Source organism: Amblyraja radiata, chromosome 9, assembly GCF_010909765.2.
Source record: "Amblyraja radiata isolate CabotCenter1 chromosome 9, sAmbRad1.1.pri, whole genome shotgun sequence".
Taxonomy (NCBI): domain Eukaryota; kingdom Metazoa; phylum Chordata; class Chondrichthyes; order Rajiformes; family Rajidae; genus Amblyraja; species Amblyraja radiata.
The window spans coordinates 61,356,815-61,374,942 of record NC_045964.1 but is presented as its reverse complement, the minus strand read 5'-3'; the positions used below and the strand labels follow the sequence as shown (position 1 = coordinate 61,374,942).

The window sequence follows — 18,128 nt, the reverse complement described above, 5'->3', positions numbered from 1 at the left end:
TCCACCCAGATGCTGCCCGACCCGCTAAGTTCCTCCAGCACTTTGTGTTTTTCCCAGGTATACATTATCCTACATATAAACCAATGACTCTTCTGATTAGATTGCGGCTCGTAACTCACTTTCAAGTATCCATTATTCTCAATAAAGAAACATCTAAATCTTTTGAATAATTCCAACCTATTAACTAACTCTAGGGTATCCAATATCGTATAAAACTGCCATCTCTCCGCTCTATTAAATTCCAGCCTGTAGCCTATTCCCAGGTATCTATTATTCTGCCTATAAACCATCTAAACTCTTCAATTTAATTCTAGCCTGTAAGTCCCTTCCGAGCGCCATTATCCCATAGAAAATATTTCAGTCAGTAACTCACTGTATGGAACAGTAAAAACTCCGCAGGCTTGAGATTTTGGCGACACAAAATTAGTGCATTTTCCAGATTCCTGAATATTATTTATATTGAACCAGCGACATATTTTAATTCATATTGTAAAATGTTACACACCATAATATTATTACACCACTATAAGACAATAGACAATAGGTGCAGGAGTAGGCCATTCGGCCCTTCGAGATAGCACCGCCATTCAATGTGATCATCCCCAACCTGTACCCCGTTCCTGCCTTCTCCCCATATCCCCTGACTCCGCTATCTTTATGCTAATCTTTAAGAACATTTAAAAGACAGGTACATCGACAGGAAAGAGTTAGAGGAAATATGGACCAAACGTGGGGAGGTGGGACTAGTGAAGATGAGACACCTTGGTCGGCATGGACAAGTTGGGCCGAAGGGTCTGTTTCCATGCTGTATGACTATGACTATGACCAGTGAAATAAATTTTTCAGTGAACACAATATGGTTCAGTTTAGTCTATTGTCATGTGTACCCAGGTGCAGTGAAAAGCTTTTGCTGCGTGCCATCCACTCAGCAGAAAGACAATACATGATTATAATCGAGAAATTTGCAGCGTACAGATACATAATAAGGGAATAACGTTTAGTGCAAGGTAAAGCCAGCAAAGTCTGATCAAGAATAGACGCAAAATGCTGGAGTAACTCAGCGGGACAGGCAGCATCTCTGGAGAGAGAAGGAATGGGTGACGTTTCGGGTCAAGGCCCTTCTCCAGAGACACTGCCTGTTCCGCTGAGTTACTCCAGCTTTTTGTGGCTATCTTCGGTTTAAACCAGCATCTGCAGTTCCTCCCTGCACAAGGATAGTCCGAGGGTCACCAAAGAGGTAGATAGCAGTTCAGCACTGCTCTCTGGTTGTGGTAGGATGATTCAGTTGCCTTATAACAGCTGGGAAGAAACTGTCCCTGAATCTGAAGGTGTGCGTTTTCACACCTATACCTTTTGCCTGATGGGAGAGGGGGAGGAAGATTAGATTTAGATTAGAAAATGGTTAGAGGGAGTGTGGGAAATGGGACCCTGGTCAGTTTACAGTGATACAGTGTGGAAATAGGCCCTTCGGCCCAACTCGCCCACACCGGCCAACAATGTCCCAGCTACCCTAGTCCCACTTGCCTGCGCTTGGTCCATAACCCTCCAAACCTGTCCTATCCATGTACCTGTCCACTTGGTTCTTAAACGATGGGATAGTCCCAGCCTCAACTACCTCCTCTAGCAGCTTGTTCCATACACCCACCACCGTCTGTGTGAAAATATGTCGCAGAGGTTGGGAACAAATTCCCCCAGGTAGTGGGAGGGAATACAAAACACGAGACATCTGGATACGGAGTCGCAGGACGCAGTTCCTTCACTGGAAGGAGATGTTGATGGTTGCGTCTGTAAATGGGTCCGTCCACTTCAACCAGATAAGAGCGCGGTTCTTTGGCAGGGCCGTAGACGTGACCCATACGGCCATAGCCCTTGTTGGTCTGGAGGCGAGAATGGCAAAGGATCCCATACTGGGTTCCCCAGCCAAACCCGTGCTGCCTTGCCTGTGTCCCAGTACCTTTTGCAGCCACAAGTTCGTTCCCCGCCTGCGGTCCAGAAACAACTACAATTGGTTAGTAGGAAATAACAAATCTACAGTCGGATTGTAGATTATCGATTTTAAAATTTGCTTTATTCTGTGTACAATCACTCCGTGCCCCTCGGTTAGATTCCAGCCGATTTCACTCCCAATCACCCATTATCCTAGAAAAAAACATCGGCACTGCTCTTCACGCTGTATATTAGTGATTTGGACGAGGGGATCGAAGGATCTGTGGCCAAGTTTGATGGATGATATGAAAATAGGTGGGAGGGAAGGTAGTGTAGAGAAAGCAGGGACACTGCAGAAGGACTTGGACTTGGACAGGTTGGCAGAGTGGGCAGAGAAGTGGCAGATGGAATATAGTGTAGCAAAGTGTGGAGTCATGCATTTTGGTAGCAGACATAGACAATAGGTGTAGGAGTAGGCTATTCAGCCCTTCGAGCCAGCACGACCATTCAATGTGATCATGGCTGATCATCCCCAATCAGTACCCCGTTCCTGCCTTCTCCCCATATCCCCTGACTCTGCTATTCTAAAGAGCCCTATCTAGCTATCTCTTGAAAGCATCCAGAGAAGCTGCCTCCACCGCCCTCTGAGGCAGAGAATTCCACAGACTCACCACTCTCTCTGAGAAAAAGTGTTTCCTCGTCTCCGTTCTAAATGGTTTACTCCTTATTCTTAAACTGTGGCCCCTGGTTCTGGACTTCCCCAACATCGGGAACATGTTTCCTGCCTCTAGCGTGTCCAAGCCCTTAACAATCTTATATGTTTCAATGAGATTTCCTCTCATCCTTCTAAACTCCAGAGTGTACAAGCCCAGCTGCTCCATTCTCTCAACATATGACAGTCCCGCTATCCTGGGAATTAACCTTGTAAACCTACGCTGCACTCCCTCAATAGCAAGTATGCCCTTCCTCAAATTAGGGGACCAAAACTGCACACAATACTCCAGGTGTGGTCTCACTAGGGCTCTGTACAACTGCAGAAGGACCTCTTTGCTCCTATATTCGATTCCTCTTGTTATAAAGGCCAACATGCCATTCGCTTTCTTCACTGCATGCTGTACCTGCATGCTTACTTTCATAGACTGATGTACAAGGACCCCCAGATCCCGTTGTACTTCTCCTTTTCCCAACTACGCCATTTAGATAGTAATCTGCCTTCCTGTTTTTGCTACCAAAGTGGAAAACCTCACATTTATCCACATTAAACTTAATCTGCCATGCATCTGCCCATTCCCCCAACCTGTCCAAGTCACCCTGCATTCTCATAGCATCCTCCTCACAGTTCACACTGCCACCCAGCTTTGTGTTGTCTGCAAATTTGCGAATGTTACTTTGAATCCCTTCATCCAAATCATTGATGTATATTGTTAAATAGCTGCGGTCCCAGCACCGAGCCTTGCGGTACCCCACTAGTCACTGCCTGCCATCCTGAAAGGGACCCGTTAATCCCTACTCTTTGTTTCCTGTCTGGAATAAAGGCAGAGACTATTTTCTAAATGGGGAGAGAATCCAGAAATCGGAGGTGCAAAGGGACTTGGGAATGCCTGTGCATGACTGATCAAAATGTTAATCTGCTAGTCGAATGGGTTGTAATGAAAGCAAACTCAATGCTGGCATTTATTTCAAGAGGGCGTGTATACAAAAACAGGGATGTAATGCTGAGGTTCTATAAGGCGCTGGTAAGGCCCCATTTGGAATATTGTGAGCAATTGTGGGCACCATATCTGAGAAACGATGTGCTGGCTCTGGAGAGGGTCCAGAGGAGGTTTATACTAATGATTCCAGGAATGAGTGTGTTCGCATATGATCAGCATTAGGCCTGTACTCACTGGAAGGATGAGGGGACACTTCATTGAAACATACAGAATAGTGAAAGGCCTGGATAGAGTGGATGTGGAGAGGATGTTTCCACTAGTGGGAGAGTCTAGGACCAGAGGCCATCGCCTCAGAATAAAAGTACATACCTTTAGAAAGGAAATGAGGAGGAATTTATTTAGTCAGTGGGTTGGGAATCTGTGGAATTCATTGCCACAGAGGGGTCAAGGAAAGGGCGTTCACATCGCGGCCCTGTCTCCATCAATCTTTCCACCACCACGCCCAAGAAGCACAAGAAGCGACAAGACACACACCATTGTGTGCAGATGCCGAGAAGTGTGTTCAGCTCTGGCTGGACAACTTCTAATCTTGTGTGTGGACTCGATAAGAAGAAGATTGCCACGGAAGGCTGTGGAGGCAGTCAATGGATTTTTTTAATGACAGAGATTGAGAGACGCTTGATTAGTACGGGTGTCAGGGACTATGGGGAGAAGGCAGGAGAATGGGATTGAGAGGGAAAGATAGATCTCTGGAATTCTCTGCCACAGAATGTAGTTGAGGCCAGTTCATTGGCTATATTTAAGAGGGAGATAGATGTGGCCCTTGTGGCTAAAGGGATCAAGGGGTATGGAGAGAAGGCAGGTACAGGATACTAGGTTGGATGATCAGCCATGATCACATTGAATGGCGGTGCAGGCTCGAAGGGTCGAATGGCCTACTCCTGCACCTATTTTCTATGTTTCTATGTTTTTAGATCAGATGATGGACTAGATGGCCCGAATAGCCTAATGGGGCTGTCCCGCTGTACGAGCTAATTCAAGAGTTCTCCCGAGTTTCCCCTGATTCGAACTCGGAGAATTACGGTTATAGCCGCTTGTGGGTACTCAGGGCTCTCGTGGACATTTTTCAACATGCTGAAAAATCTTCACGAGTCTTCACGAGCTTACCGCGTTTCCTGAGTACCTGCCGTTAGCGTTACGAGCCGCTAAGGGACGTCCCGTGCTCTGACGTACTCACAACGTATATTCTACGTGCTTACCACGAGTTTGATTTTTTTTTAAACTCGGGAAAGCTCTTAGGTAAACTCGAATAGTGGGACAGGCCCATAACTCTGATCCCAGATACAAAAAATATGTATAAAACTATCCAAACTCCTCATTTTAGATTCTCGCCTGTAGATTCTAGCCCGCTTCCAGACACCCACTTCCCCATATAAAACAACTCAAAGCGGGATTAGATTCTAGCTTGCGACTCACGCTAGTCCAAGGCATCCTGTATCCTAGTACAATCCATCTGGATCTCTCCATTAAACTGCAGCCTGCAGCTCTCAATCAGCTCCCCATTCTACTGAAAACCAAGCTGACTTTGCTATGACATCTCACTCCCAGACAGTTAACATTTAGCGTTGAAAAAGTCAAAGTTATTCTGCAACAAAACCGATCTGACAGCATTTGTAAATCTCTGCCCCCCCCCCTCCCAAAAAAAGATTTGACATTGTGTTTTCTGTGAGCTGGTATTGATCGGGCTTTGTGGAGCTATCAGTTTCTGCAGCTTGCAGTCAGTCGGCAGCGGAGTGGAGAACAGTTGTGGGCTGACCCTGAGCAGATCTGCGCTGGCAAAGTAATTTTCTCGTCGGGTCAGCAGTCCTAACGCAGCCATTTCTTACACCGAAGCCATTATTCAGCCAGTGACAACTAAGGCTGCGCTGATTAGTGTCTGTCGTGTTACCTTGGTTACTGGCAGCAAATCCAAAGAAGGTGGAGCGTTGTAGATATGCCGACAGATGTTGGTGAATTGTGTGTAAAAATCACGAGGGTAAGATGGACCGGGTAAGACGCACAGAGTCTCTTGCCTGGGGTACGGGAATCGAGAACCAGAGGACATAGGTTTAAGGTGAGGGGGTGGGGGGGGAAAGGTTTAGTAAGAATATGAAGGGGTGACATTTTCACACAAGGGGTGGTGGGTGTAGGGAACGAGCTACCGGAGGAGGTAGTTGAGACATGGACTATTGCAATGTTTAAGAAACATTTAAACAGGTACATGGATAGGGCAGGTTCAGACTGATACGGGACAAACGTTGGCAGGTGGGTGGGACAAGTTGGGCCAAAGGGCCTGTTTCCACACTGTATGACTATAATTGAAGAAGAAATTGAGCAAACCCACATGCCTGTCTTTCTGGCATGTCGTGCTGGAGAAATGGAATGGAATAAGGCACAGTGCAATTCTTTGCTTGCGTACCCAATGCATGGAAATAGTCGCCCATAAAGGGCACTGACAAAGTTACAACGGTAGATAAAAATGCTGGAGAAACTCAGCGGGTGAGGCAGCATCTATGGAGCGAAGTAATAGGTGACGTTTCGGATCGAGACCCTTCTTCAGACCGATGGGGGGATGGGGGGGTGGGGCTCGGGAAGAAGAAAGGAAGAGGCGGAGACAGTGGGCTGTGGGAGAGCTGGGAAGGGGAGGGGAAGGAGGGAGAAAGCAAGGACTACCTGAAATTGGAGAAGTCAATGTTCATACCACTGGGGTGTAAACTACCCAAGCGAAATATGTGGTGCTGCTTCTCCAATGTGCGGTGGGACTCACTCTGGCCACGGAGGAGGCCCAGGACAGAAAGGTCGGATTCGGAATAGGAGGGGGAGATGAAGTGCTGAGCCACCGGGAGATCAGGTTGGTTATTGCGAACTGAGCGAAGGTGTTGGGCGAAGCGATCGCCAGGCCTCTTCCTTGCTTCTTCCCGCCCCCACCACCCCCACATGAGTCTCAAGAAGGGTCTCGACCCGAAACGTCACCTATTCCTTCGCTCCATAGATGCTGCCTTACTCGCTGAGTTTTGATTTTTCCAGCATCTGCAGTTCCTTCTTAAACAACTAACAAAGTTACAAAGTAGATCGGCTCCTCCTTTTGTTCTCCCCCCCCCCCCCCCCCCCCCCCACCCCCCCAACAGCGGTTGTCCCACGCAGCCTCCTCCATTGTTGTTGAACAGAACGTACATTAGCTGCCCCTACTGGGGTATGGCTTCCATTGGTGTGATTTGGTTCATCACCACCTCCTGAGCAGATTGAAAACCATGATGCAGAAACAAAGCACTGAAGATGCTGGTTTATGCCAAAGATGGACACAACGTACTAAAGTAACTCAGCAGGCCCAGGCAGCATCTCTGGAGAACGTTTTGGGTCGAGACCTTTCTTCAGACTGAGAGTACGGCTGGGGTGGGGGAGGTGAAGGGCTCGAGATGAGAAAAGACCAGGACCAATCAGGTTGAAGGTCCTCGCAGTCCAGATCTTCACCTCACTGGGAGAACGTGCAAACTCCACACAGAGGTCAGGATCAAACCCGGGTCTGGGCGTTGTGAAGCAGCAGCTCCACCAGCCGCGCCACTGTGCCGCCCTTAGATGTAGGCCATTGAAAATAAAGGTCGTTCGTAATGTAAGATGGACACAAAATGCTGGAGTAACTCAGCGGGACTCTGGGGAGAAGGAATGTGTGGCGTTTCGTGTCGAGGCCCTTCTTCAGACTGAAGAGAGTCAGGGGAGAGAGAGTCTAGAGATACGCATCATTCATAATCAGGTTGATTGGGTGACCCAGGAGGATAATTGAGCTACATTTGCAGCTGTTTCTCCACCTGTTGTGCACCCAATGCAAACGGCCCCGCATTTGCAAACATTGAAATCGATTTCCCTCACTCTTGCCCAGAGATTGCTCTTAATATCCCTTTATAATGTAAGTGCTATCATCCAGTCTGCATGCAATCTGGCCACTCCCACTGTGAGCTAATGTGGCTTTCTGTCCTGTGATTTACACACATGCGATGGACCTTTATGGCCCCTATAGTCAAATCCTGCTCATTTGAGTTCCCGGCTATTATCCATCGATGTCTTTCCACTCAACCACCCTTCTCCCCGGGTCAATAAATCAATGGACGCTCTCTATTAGAAGACAAAGAGTGGAGGTTAGCAAACAAAGGCAAACCCAGAGATAAAAGGGTTAAAAGGGTTCAAATATGGAGACACAAATATGACTGTTTCACTCGTGTGTGGAAGATTAAGTGGCGATCGAACAGAGCTGTTTCAAATGATTCGTTTTAGTATAGTTTAGAGATACAGCGTGGAGACAGGCCCTTTGGCCCACCGAGTCCAGCGATCCCCGCACATTAACACTATCCTACACACACTAGAGGCAATATTACATTTGTACCAAGCTGATTAGCCTGCAAACCTGTTCATCTTTGGTGATTGGAACGAAACCGTAAACCGAAGATCTCGGAGAGAGCCCACGCGGGTCACGGGGAGACAATAGACAATAGGTGCAGGAGTAGGCCATTCGGCCCTTCGAGCCAGCACCGCCATTCAATGTGATCTTGGCTGATCATCCCCAATCAGTACCCCGTTCCTGCCTTCTCCCCATATCCCCTGACTCCGCTATCTTCAAGAGCCCTATCTAGCTCTCTCTTGAAAATATCCTGAGAACAGGCCTCCACCGCCCTCCGAGGCAGAGACTCACAACTCTCTGTGTGAAAAGTGTTTCCTCATCTCCGTTATAAATGGCTTACCCCTTTCTCTTAAACTGTGGACCCTGGTTCTGGACTCCCCCGACATTGGGAACATGTTTCCTGCCTCTAGCGTGTCCAAGCCCTTAATAATCTTATATGTTTCAATAAGATTCCCTCTCATCCTTCTAAACTCCAGAGTATAACTCCAGAATGTACAAACTCCGTACAGACAGCGGCCGTAGTCGGGATCGAACCCGGGTCTCTGAGGCTGCAAGCGCTGTAAGGCAGCAACTCTACCGCTGAGCCACCATGCCACCTTTAAAAGAGACAATAGAAAAAAAAATCAAGAGATATTATTTCTTCCGGTGGTGAGGAACCTGGAGCAGAGTCACAATATTCCCGATTATCCAGACATGACCTGGAGATGTCTGGATCTCCCCCTCACCTCTTCTCCTTGCTCGTGCGAAAGGTACTCACATGATAAGGGAATAACATTCAGTGCAAGGGAAAGTCCAATCAAGGATAGTCCAAAGGTCTTGAATGAAGTTGATAGTAGCTCAAGACTGCTCTCCAGTTGTTGGTAGGATGGTTCAGTTGCCTGATAACAGGTGAGACGAAACTGTCCATTGTACAGATACATGTTAAGGGAATAACATTTAGTGCAAAGTAAAGCCGGCAAAGTCCGATCAAGGATAGTCCGAGGGTCACCAAAGAGGTAGATAGTAGTTCAGCACTGCTCTCTGGTTGTGGTAGGATGGTTCAGTTGCCTGATAACAGCTGGGAAGAAACTGTCCCTGAATCTGGAGGTGTGCGTTTTCACACTTCTGTACCTCTTGCCCGATGGGGAGAGAGGAGAAGAGGGAGTGGCCGGGGTGGGACTGGTCCTTGATTATGCTGCCGGCCTTGCCGAGGCAGCGCAAGGTGTAAATGGAGTCGATGGAAGGGAGGTTGGTTTGTGCGACGGTCGGGGCTGCGTCCACAATTCTCTGCGGTTTCTTGCGGCTTTGGATGAAGCTGTTCCCAAGGCTTTGAAAGAGTTACGTGCCGTTGCTGAAGCTGCAGCACTGCTTGGCTCAGCACAGACAAACGATAATGGCTGCTGACTATACAGCTTATCTGTTGGAACTGAGCTGTCCTTTAAGTGGATTTGACTGCACTGATACCCGTATCTGTAATAATGAGAAATATCTGCATCCTCTGTGTTGCTGGCTTCCCACAGGCACAACAGCAAATCCCTGACAAAAGATACATTTTTTGAGACCAAGCGTAGGCTCGGCGATCGCTTCACCCAACACCTCCGCTCAGTTCGCATTAACCAACCTGATCTCCCAGTGGCTCAGCACTTCAACTCCCCCCCCCCCATTCCGAATCCGACGTTTCTGTCCTGGGCCTCCTCCATAGTCAGAGTGAGGACCACCGTAAATTGGAGGAGCAGCACCTCATATTTCGTCTGGGCAGTTTACACCCCAGCGGTATGAACATTGACTTCTCCAATTTCAGGTAGTCCTTGCATTCTCCCTCTTATCCCCTCCCCTTCCCAGCTCTCCCACAGCCCACTCTCTCCGCATCTTCCTTTCTCCTTCCCGCCCCCACCACCCCCACATCAGTCTGAAGAAGGGTCTCGACTCGAAACGTCATCTATTCCTTCGCTCCATAGATGCTGCCTCACCCGCTGAGTTTCTCCAGCATTTTTATCTACCTTTAATTTTTTAACCAGATGTCTTGCAGTTTGAGTAAAACTATATTACCCTTTGCACTTCTGAAATGTTTTTAATATATTACACAATAGTTTACAGTTAAAAAGCAAATAATACAAACCATGAAAGATAATGATCTAAGTGCTTATGTATAGTGATACTGTTACTGAGCTGTGTGCAAAAATGAATTCCACTGTCCCTGGCCTTTCAGTCAGAGTATTGAGTATAAAAGTTGGGTCATGATGCAGTTTAGTCTAGTTTAGTTTAGAGATACAGCGCGGAAACAGGCCCTTCAGCCCACCGAGTCCGTGCCGACCAACGATCCCCGCACATTAACGCCATCCGACACCCACTAGGGACAATGTTTACATTTACCAAGCCAATTAACCTACAAACCTGTACGTCTTTGGAGTGTGGGAGGAAACCGAAGATCTCGGAGAAAACCCACGAAGGTCACGAGGAGAACGTGCAAACTCCGTACAGACAGCACCCGCAGTCGGGATCGAACCCGAGTTGTATAAGACGTTGGCGAGGCCGCATTTAGAGTATTGTGTTCAGTTCTGGGCACCGTGTTATAGCAAAGATGTTGTCAAGCTGGAAAGGGTACAGAGAAGATTTGTGAGGATGTTGCCAAGTCTCCAGGGTCTGTGCTATAGGGAGAGGTTGGGCAGGCTGGGACTCTATTCCTTGGAGCGCAGGAGGATGAGGGGTGACCTTATAGAGGTGTATAATATCATGAGAGGAATAGATCGGGTTGATGCACAGAGTCTCTTGCCCAGATTAGAGGAATCGAGGACCAGAGGGCCATTTCCTGTGATCCTATGTTTAGACACAATTCTCACCAATTACCATCTAAATTCGATTTTATTCAGCCATTCTAGGCAATAATGGCGGCAATCCTTCCCAGAATGCATGGCACATCAGAATACATACCATTCTTTTTACAAGGAACGAGCAAACCTTTATGGTTCAGAAACGGGCTTGGGCGGCACGGTGGCGCACTGGTAGAGTTGCCACCTCGCAGCGCCAGTGACCCGGGTTCGATCCCGACTGCGGGTGCTGTCTGTACGGAGTTTGTACGTACTCCCCGTGACCGGCGTGGGGTTTTCTCCGGGTGTTCCCATGCTGAACGGGTGATCCATGGCCGGCGTGGATTTGGTGGGCAGAATGGCCTGATCCCGTGCTATAAACTAAACGTGTTGTCTAGGGTCATTAATCACATCGATGTTTGCGGAGTGTTGCTGCACAATGATTGTCTGTCGTGTCGCCCACTTTTACACCTAAGACCCCCACCAACAAAACCCACCGGCTGGAGGTGTTTGCAAAGGCCTGAGATTATGAAATGCCTCTCGTTGCTTTTTCAAAGGAACAAGACAGTTGAGTTCAGTTTATTGTCATGTGTACCGAGGTACAGTGATAAGCTTTGGTGTTCTAACCACTCAGCGGAAAGACAATACATGATTACAAGCGAGCCGTTTACAGTGTACAGATACATGATAAGGGAATAACGTTTAGTGCAAGGTAAAGCCGGCAAAGTCCGATCAAGGATAGTCCGAGGGTCACCAAAGAAGTAGATTGTGGCGGTCCCTGGGGGTTAGGCCTCTCCTTGGGTCATCCTCCTCGTCTCTTGAAGGACAGGGATGATTTTCTGCCCACGGGGTTTCCCAGGTCCTGCTCGCTGGGGTGCGTGGTGTTCTCGAGACTTCATTAAACTACTTCTGAACCTGCCTGGTGTCTGGCCTTTTGCTGGCCTCGTCCAGGCCGCTACAAGTTAGCAGTTCAGCACTGCTCACTGGTTGTGTTAGGATGATTCAGTTGCCTGATGTCAGAAACTGTCCCTGAATCTGGAGGTGTGCGTTTTCACACTTCTGTACCTCTTGCCCGATGGGAGAGGGGAGAAGAGGGAGTGGCCGGGGTGGGACTCGTCCTTGATTATGCTGCCGGCCTTGCCGAGGCAGCGCGAGTATAAATTGAGTCAATGGAAGGGAGGTTTAAGAAGGAACTGCAGATGTTGGAAAATCTACCGTCTACCGCCAATGGAAGGGAAGTCGGTTTTGTGTGACGGTCTGGGCTGCGTCCACAATTCGCTGCAATTTCTGGCCGTCTTGGATGGAGCTGTTCCCAAACCAAGCTACGATGCATCCTGATAAATTTGCGGGAAATGTCCAAAGACATTTTCCAGTTTAGCTTAGTTCTGTTCAGCTGGAGTTCCAGCCCAGTGGGAATGTCGATGGAAAATCCAGGTTGCATTTCCCATTAACGTACGTGTAGCAAAGTCGTAGCAATCCACATGATTGAGCATAGGGGACTGCACGTCACAGGCTGCATGGTTTAGTTTACTTTAGTTGATAGATACAGTGCTACGGCCCACCGAGTCCACGCCGACCAGCGATCCCCGCACGCTAACACTACCCTACACACACTAGAGACAATTTACATTTATACCAAGGCAACTAACCTACAAACCTGCATGTCTTTGGAGTGTGGGAGGAAACCACAAATCCTGGAGAAAACCCACGCAGGTCACGGGGAGAACGTACAAACTCTGTAAGGATAAACACCTGTAGTCAGGATCGAACCCAGGTTTCTGGCACTGTAAGGCAGTAGCTCTACCGCTGCGCCACCGTGCCACCATGATTTTGTTTCACTGGGGAGCAAGGGCATCCATCACACCCAGGTCAAGGTCAAGGTCAAGGTCAAAATTCAATTTACCATACAGCCATACTAAAAAAGCAACAAGACACACAACTACATAAAAGTTAACATAAACTTCCACCACAGCGGAATCCCCACATTCCCCACTGTGATGGAAGGCAAAAAAGTCCAACCTTCTTCCTCTTTATTCTCCTGCGGTCGGGGCATTCAACCCATCCCCATGTCGGGGCGATCGAAGCTCCTGTGGTTTGGAGTTCCCGATGTCAGTCTCTAACCAGGGACCACGATGTTAAATCCGCAGGCACCCGCGGTTGGAGCTCCCGAAGTCGGCCTCCAGCTAGAGGCCGCCAACTCCTTCATGTTAGGCCGCAGTGCGGACAGAGATACGACATCGAAAAAAATTGCATCTCCGTCGAGGTTAGAGATTTAAAAAAGTTTCCACCAACTCTCTCACATTTAAAAAGTAAAGAACACTAAAAACATACATTTAACACATACTAAAAAACAACAAAGAAGGAAGGGACAGACAGACTGTTGACGAGGCAGCCAATGCTGGCGCCACCCGGTGGTGACTGCCAAGGACAGATCCTATGGGGAATGCAGAGGGCCAATAGAGATTATCAACAGATGGTGTGCAGTTCTGGTCACCCTGCAGAATGTAGGTTTTACAGATACAGTACTGAAGTTGGCCCTTCGGCCCAACGAGTCTGGGCTAACCCCATACACCTATCCGACACGCTAGGGACAATTAAAAATTTGCAGAAGCTAATTAACCTACAAAACTCCACAGCTTTGGAATTTGGTAGGAAACAGGAGATCCCGGAGAAAACCCACGCGGTCACAGGGCGAACATACGGACTTTGTACGCACATGCACCCGTGGTCAGGATCGAACCCGCATCTTTGGAGCTGTAAAGCAGCAACTCCACTACTGCTCCACTGTGCCGCACTACAGTGTGGAGTTCTGGAGAGGATGCAAAAGAGCTTGACCAAGATGTGGAGACAAAGAACTGCAGATGCGGGTTTACACAAATTGCTGAAGTGACTCAGCGGGTCAGGCAGCATCTCCGGAGAATAAGGGTGGATGATATTTTGGGTTGGAACCCTTCTTCAGATTTGCTGTACCCGGTCTACCCTTGCGCTTCACTGAACCTCCAGAGTGCATTCCCAATTTGTGTTCTGTGTCCAATTTTACCTGCCGTTTTATCTGCAAATGTGGTGTTTGATTCGAGCATTCCAATTGTGTTGCAGGATGTGGAGATCAGAATAAAGGCAGCAAAGTATCTCTCCAGCATCAATGAGCTGCTCAACAACGTCCCCCGCCAAATGCTGCTGCTCCTGAAGACTAACGACCTGCTTCGAGGGATTGAGACATCGCTCCAGACCCGGGCCAGTGCTAGCTCCTTCATCACCATGTCTCGCTGCTGTGTCAGAGCTGTGTCCAGGTGGGTTCAAGCATTTCACTGCCACCAACCTTCAGTAAGCCAGGCTCAGGAAGGGCGGAATTTCCTTCATCTACAAAGGATTGCGTATCCCGCGGTTCTTTCATCTACAAAGACAATAGACAATAGGTGCAGCAGTTGGCCATTCGGCCCTTCGAGCCAGCACACCGCCATTCACTCTGATCATGGCTGATCATCCACATTCAGTACCCCGTTCCTGCCTTCTCACCATACTGTATCCCCTGACTCCGCTATCTTTAAGAGCCCTATCTAGCTCTCTCTTGAAAACATCCAGAGAATTGGTCTCCACTGCCTTCTGAGGCAGAGAATTCAACAGATTCACAACCCTTTTGAAACCCAAAAGAGCTATTATCAGGGACCCTATCTTTGATCAGACGTCACTGGGCCTTACCTTGCACTAAAGGGCCTGTCCCACTTACGCGACATTTCAGCAAACTGTCTGCGACCTTCATCCTCTGGGTCACTCGCCTGAAAAACCGCGAGCCGGATCGACCATCAGCGCTGAACACACACACACAAACACATCGCAAAGGGGGGGGCAGGGAAAGCGGGGGAGCGCTGTCTGAAATTCACACTGTGCAAAGCCAAGGTGATACCCGCGATGAACAGGAAGGTTAAAGACGGCTGGCACAGTCCTTTAAAAGAGCGGGGGGGGGAGGAGAGAAGGGGGTAGAAGGGGGGAGATGGGGGGGAGAAGGAGTGGAGACACTTCTAAGAAGCCAGACAACTTTTAATAAGCCAGAGATACACAGCTGTGAAGTTTGGCTGGCATTTAACATTACCGGTCGGTTTTCCTTGGTTCTGAAAACTCGTGCTTACATTTATTTTTCCCCAATGAGCCAATTAAAATGCCCGGTCAGCAAAGGAGATTACCTAGGGCTACCTTGACTACCTACATGGCGACCCCACTACCACTGCACTACGAGTTCAAAAGTATCGATTTTCTCCATGCCGACCAATTTTTACTTGCAGAAACATTTTCAGCTTGTTGAAACATTTTCCGCGACCAAACTGAGGCCGCGAGTAGTAACTACTCTGCGGGAACTCCACTCGACCATGAAGGAGACTTACCAGTGACCACCTATGACCACGTGTCGACCATGCTGCGAGCTTGTGGCGAGCGCAAACTCTCCTAAACTCGCCAATAAGGTCGCCATAGTGGGACAGGCCCTTAAATGTTATTCCCTTATCATACATCTATCTGGACACTGTGAGCGGATCGATTGTAATCATGTGTTGTCTTTCCGCTGGCTGGTTAGCACACAACAAAAGATTTTCACTCTACCTCGGTACACATGACTAAACTAAACTAAACATAGAATATATAGAACGGTACAGATCAGGAACAGGCCCTTCAGCCCACAATGTCTGTGCCGAATATGATGCCAAGGCCAATCTCTGCCTGACTGCAGCCTCTTCAGCCCAACTTGCCCACACTGACCAACACCTCCCATCCACAGCACCAGAGAGCCGGGATCAATCCTGATCTCAGGCTCTGTCTGTACGGAGTTTGTACGTTCTCCCCGTGACCGCGTGGGTTTTCTCTCAGATCTCCGGCTTCCTCCCACGCTCCAAAGACCTGTAGGTTTGTAGGTTAATTGGCTTTGGTAAATTGTCCCCGGGATAGAACTAATGTATGGACTCGGTGGGCCAAATGGCCTATTTCCAAGCTTCTGTCTGTAAAATTGAAAAAAGTCAGTGTCTACATTGTTCCAAGCAGTTTAATGAGGTTTTCTTGTTTGATCGGGCAGGTATAAGAAGGATGCATCAAAGTCTTGGTACGGAAGGCTGAAAATCTCCTTGGCAGAAGCTCTGGTCCTTTGGCAGATCAGTCTGCACGAGATCCTGCTCTGGGTGAAGGCATCATCGGCGTGGAGATGGGTCAGTGGTGACTGGGCACATGAGCAACCTCTGCAATGAAGACTCTCTCTGCCAGCGAAAGGACTGGGTCTTTGAGGAAGGGTCACCTATTCCTTTTCTCCAGGCTCTTTGTGGCCATCTTCGGTGTAAACCAGCATCCGCAGTTCCTTCCTACACGTTGGGTTTCCTCCCTCTGCACAGGCCATTCTGCCCAACTCTCATCTTCCTGACCCATGTGCTGGGCTGAAACTGGCCTGGCCCAAATGGACTTAGAGTTGGCCTCCATCAAAATGGTTGACATTCAAGTTATTACCATCTTGAAAGCAGTTTATGTGGGTCTCCTATTGTACTGATAAGGCTGTTCTGCCTTCTACCACCCCATCACCCACCCCCTTCCCCCCCCCTCCAAAACTTTCCCCTATCATAAATATATCTATCCATGCCTCTCATAATGAATGTTTAATGTGTCATTCCTAACGGTCACTGTATGTCACTGTATGTCTTGCGGGCGGAGCACCAAGGCAAATTCCTTGTATGTGAATACTTGGCCAATAAACCTATTCACAATTATTCATAATTGTATATACCTTCTATCAGGTCTACCCTCAGCCTCCATACTCCGGAGAAAACAAAAGAAGGGGCTCGACCTGAAACGTCACCTATTCCCTTTCTCCAGAGATGCTGCCTGACCCGCTGAGTTACTCCAGCACCTTATGTTCATCCAAGTATATACAGTCTCCCTTCATAGGTAATACCCTCTAATCCAGGCGGCATTCGGATACACCTCTGCTGCACCCTCTACAACGCCCCGATGTACGTCCTGTAATAGAGTGGCACGGTGGCGCAGCGGTAGAGTCGCTGCCTTTCAGCGACAGAGACCCGGGTTCGATCCTGACTACAGGTGCTGTCTGTATGGAGTTTGCACGTTCTAGTTAGTGTTATGGGCAATCGCTGGTCGGCGTGGACTCGGTGGGGTCGAAGGGCCTGTTTCCACGCTGTATCTCTAAACTAAACTGCATGCAGTACTCCAAATGCGGTCGAACGGATGTCCCGTAAAGCTGCAGTGTGTGTCTACGACACTTGTATTCCTGGTTGAAAATCAACAGTGAAATGTTTGTTTTCAGAATCATCTTTAGCAGCAGCACTAATAAAATTGTGGCAAAATAGTCTTTATTGTTTCTAAACCGGGCTTTCATTTGGTGAGTAGGATGCCTGAGGAAGGGTCTCAACCCAAAACGTCACTCATTCCTTCTCTCCCGAGATGCAGCATGTCCCGCTGAGTTACTCCAATGTTTTCCCAAGTTCACAAGTTATAGTAGAATTAGTCCATTCGGCCCATCGAGCCTACTCCGCCATTCAATCATGGCTGATCTCTGCCTCCTAATCCCATTTTCCTGCCTTCTCCCCACAACCCTTGACACCCGTTCTAATCAAGAATTTGTCTAACTCTGCCTTAAAAATATCCACTGACTTGGCCTCCACAGGCCCCTGTGGCAATGAGTTCCACAGATTAACTACACAGAAGTTCTTCCTCACCTCCTTTCTATAAGAGCGCCCTTTAATTCTGAGGCTATGACCTCTGGTCCTAAACTCTCCCACCAGTGGAAACATCCTCTCCACATCCACTCTATCTATGCCTTTCATTATTCTGTAAGTTTCAATGAGGTCCCCCCTCGACCTTCGAAACTCCAGCGAGTACAGGCCCAGTGCTGTCAAGTGTTCCTCATATGCTAACCCACCAAATCCTGGGATCATTCTTGTAAACCTCCTCTAGGCCCTCTCCAGAGCCAGCACAATCCTTCTTCTCTTTCATTTGGTGAGTGCTGCAATGAGGAAGCACAAAACTTAAAAATAGCGGAGTCAGGGGATATGGGGAGAAGGCAGGAACGGGGTACTGATTGGGGATGATCAGCCATGATCACATTGAATGGCGGTGCTGGCTCGAAGTGCCAAATGGCCTACTCCTGCACCTATTGTCTATTGTCTATTAAAACAACTTCAGAACAAAGTTAAAAAAACGCACAAACACAAATATAAAGCAGAAGATCGGTGCTTCCCTGGAGGAGTCTAGTTGCGGACAGTTAAGATAATTTGCTTTTAAATCTTCTTTCTCTTTGGCGAGGCATTGATTTTGCCTGGGGTTTCTTGGGAAGGAATAAAAGAT

The 18,128-nt window shown here is 48.3% G+C and overlaps 1 protein-coding gene across 3 annotated transcripts in view; it reads left to right on the top strand.

Moving 5' to 3' along the window:
- adck1 (aarF domain containing kinase 1) overlaps positions 1 to 16,083 on the top strand; it is a 443,344-nt gene extending 427,261 nt beyond the window's left edge. For all 3 annotated transcript variants that reach the window (XM_033027596.1, XM_033027594.1, XM_033027595.1), the window contains 2 exons: positions 13,893 to 14,086; positions 15,856 to 16,083. In XM_033027596.1, the coding sequence (XP_032883487.1) occupies positions 13,893 to 14,086; positions 15,856 to 16,024 (363 nt within the window). In that variant the 3' untranslated portion in view covers positions 16,025 to 16,083. The remainder of the gene's footprint in view (positions 1 to 13,892; positions 14,087 to 15,855) is intronic.
- Positions 16,084 to 18,128: the final 2,045 nt, after the last annotated feature.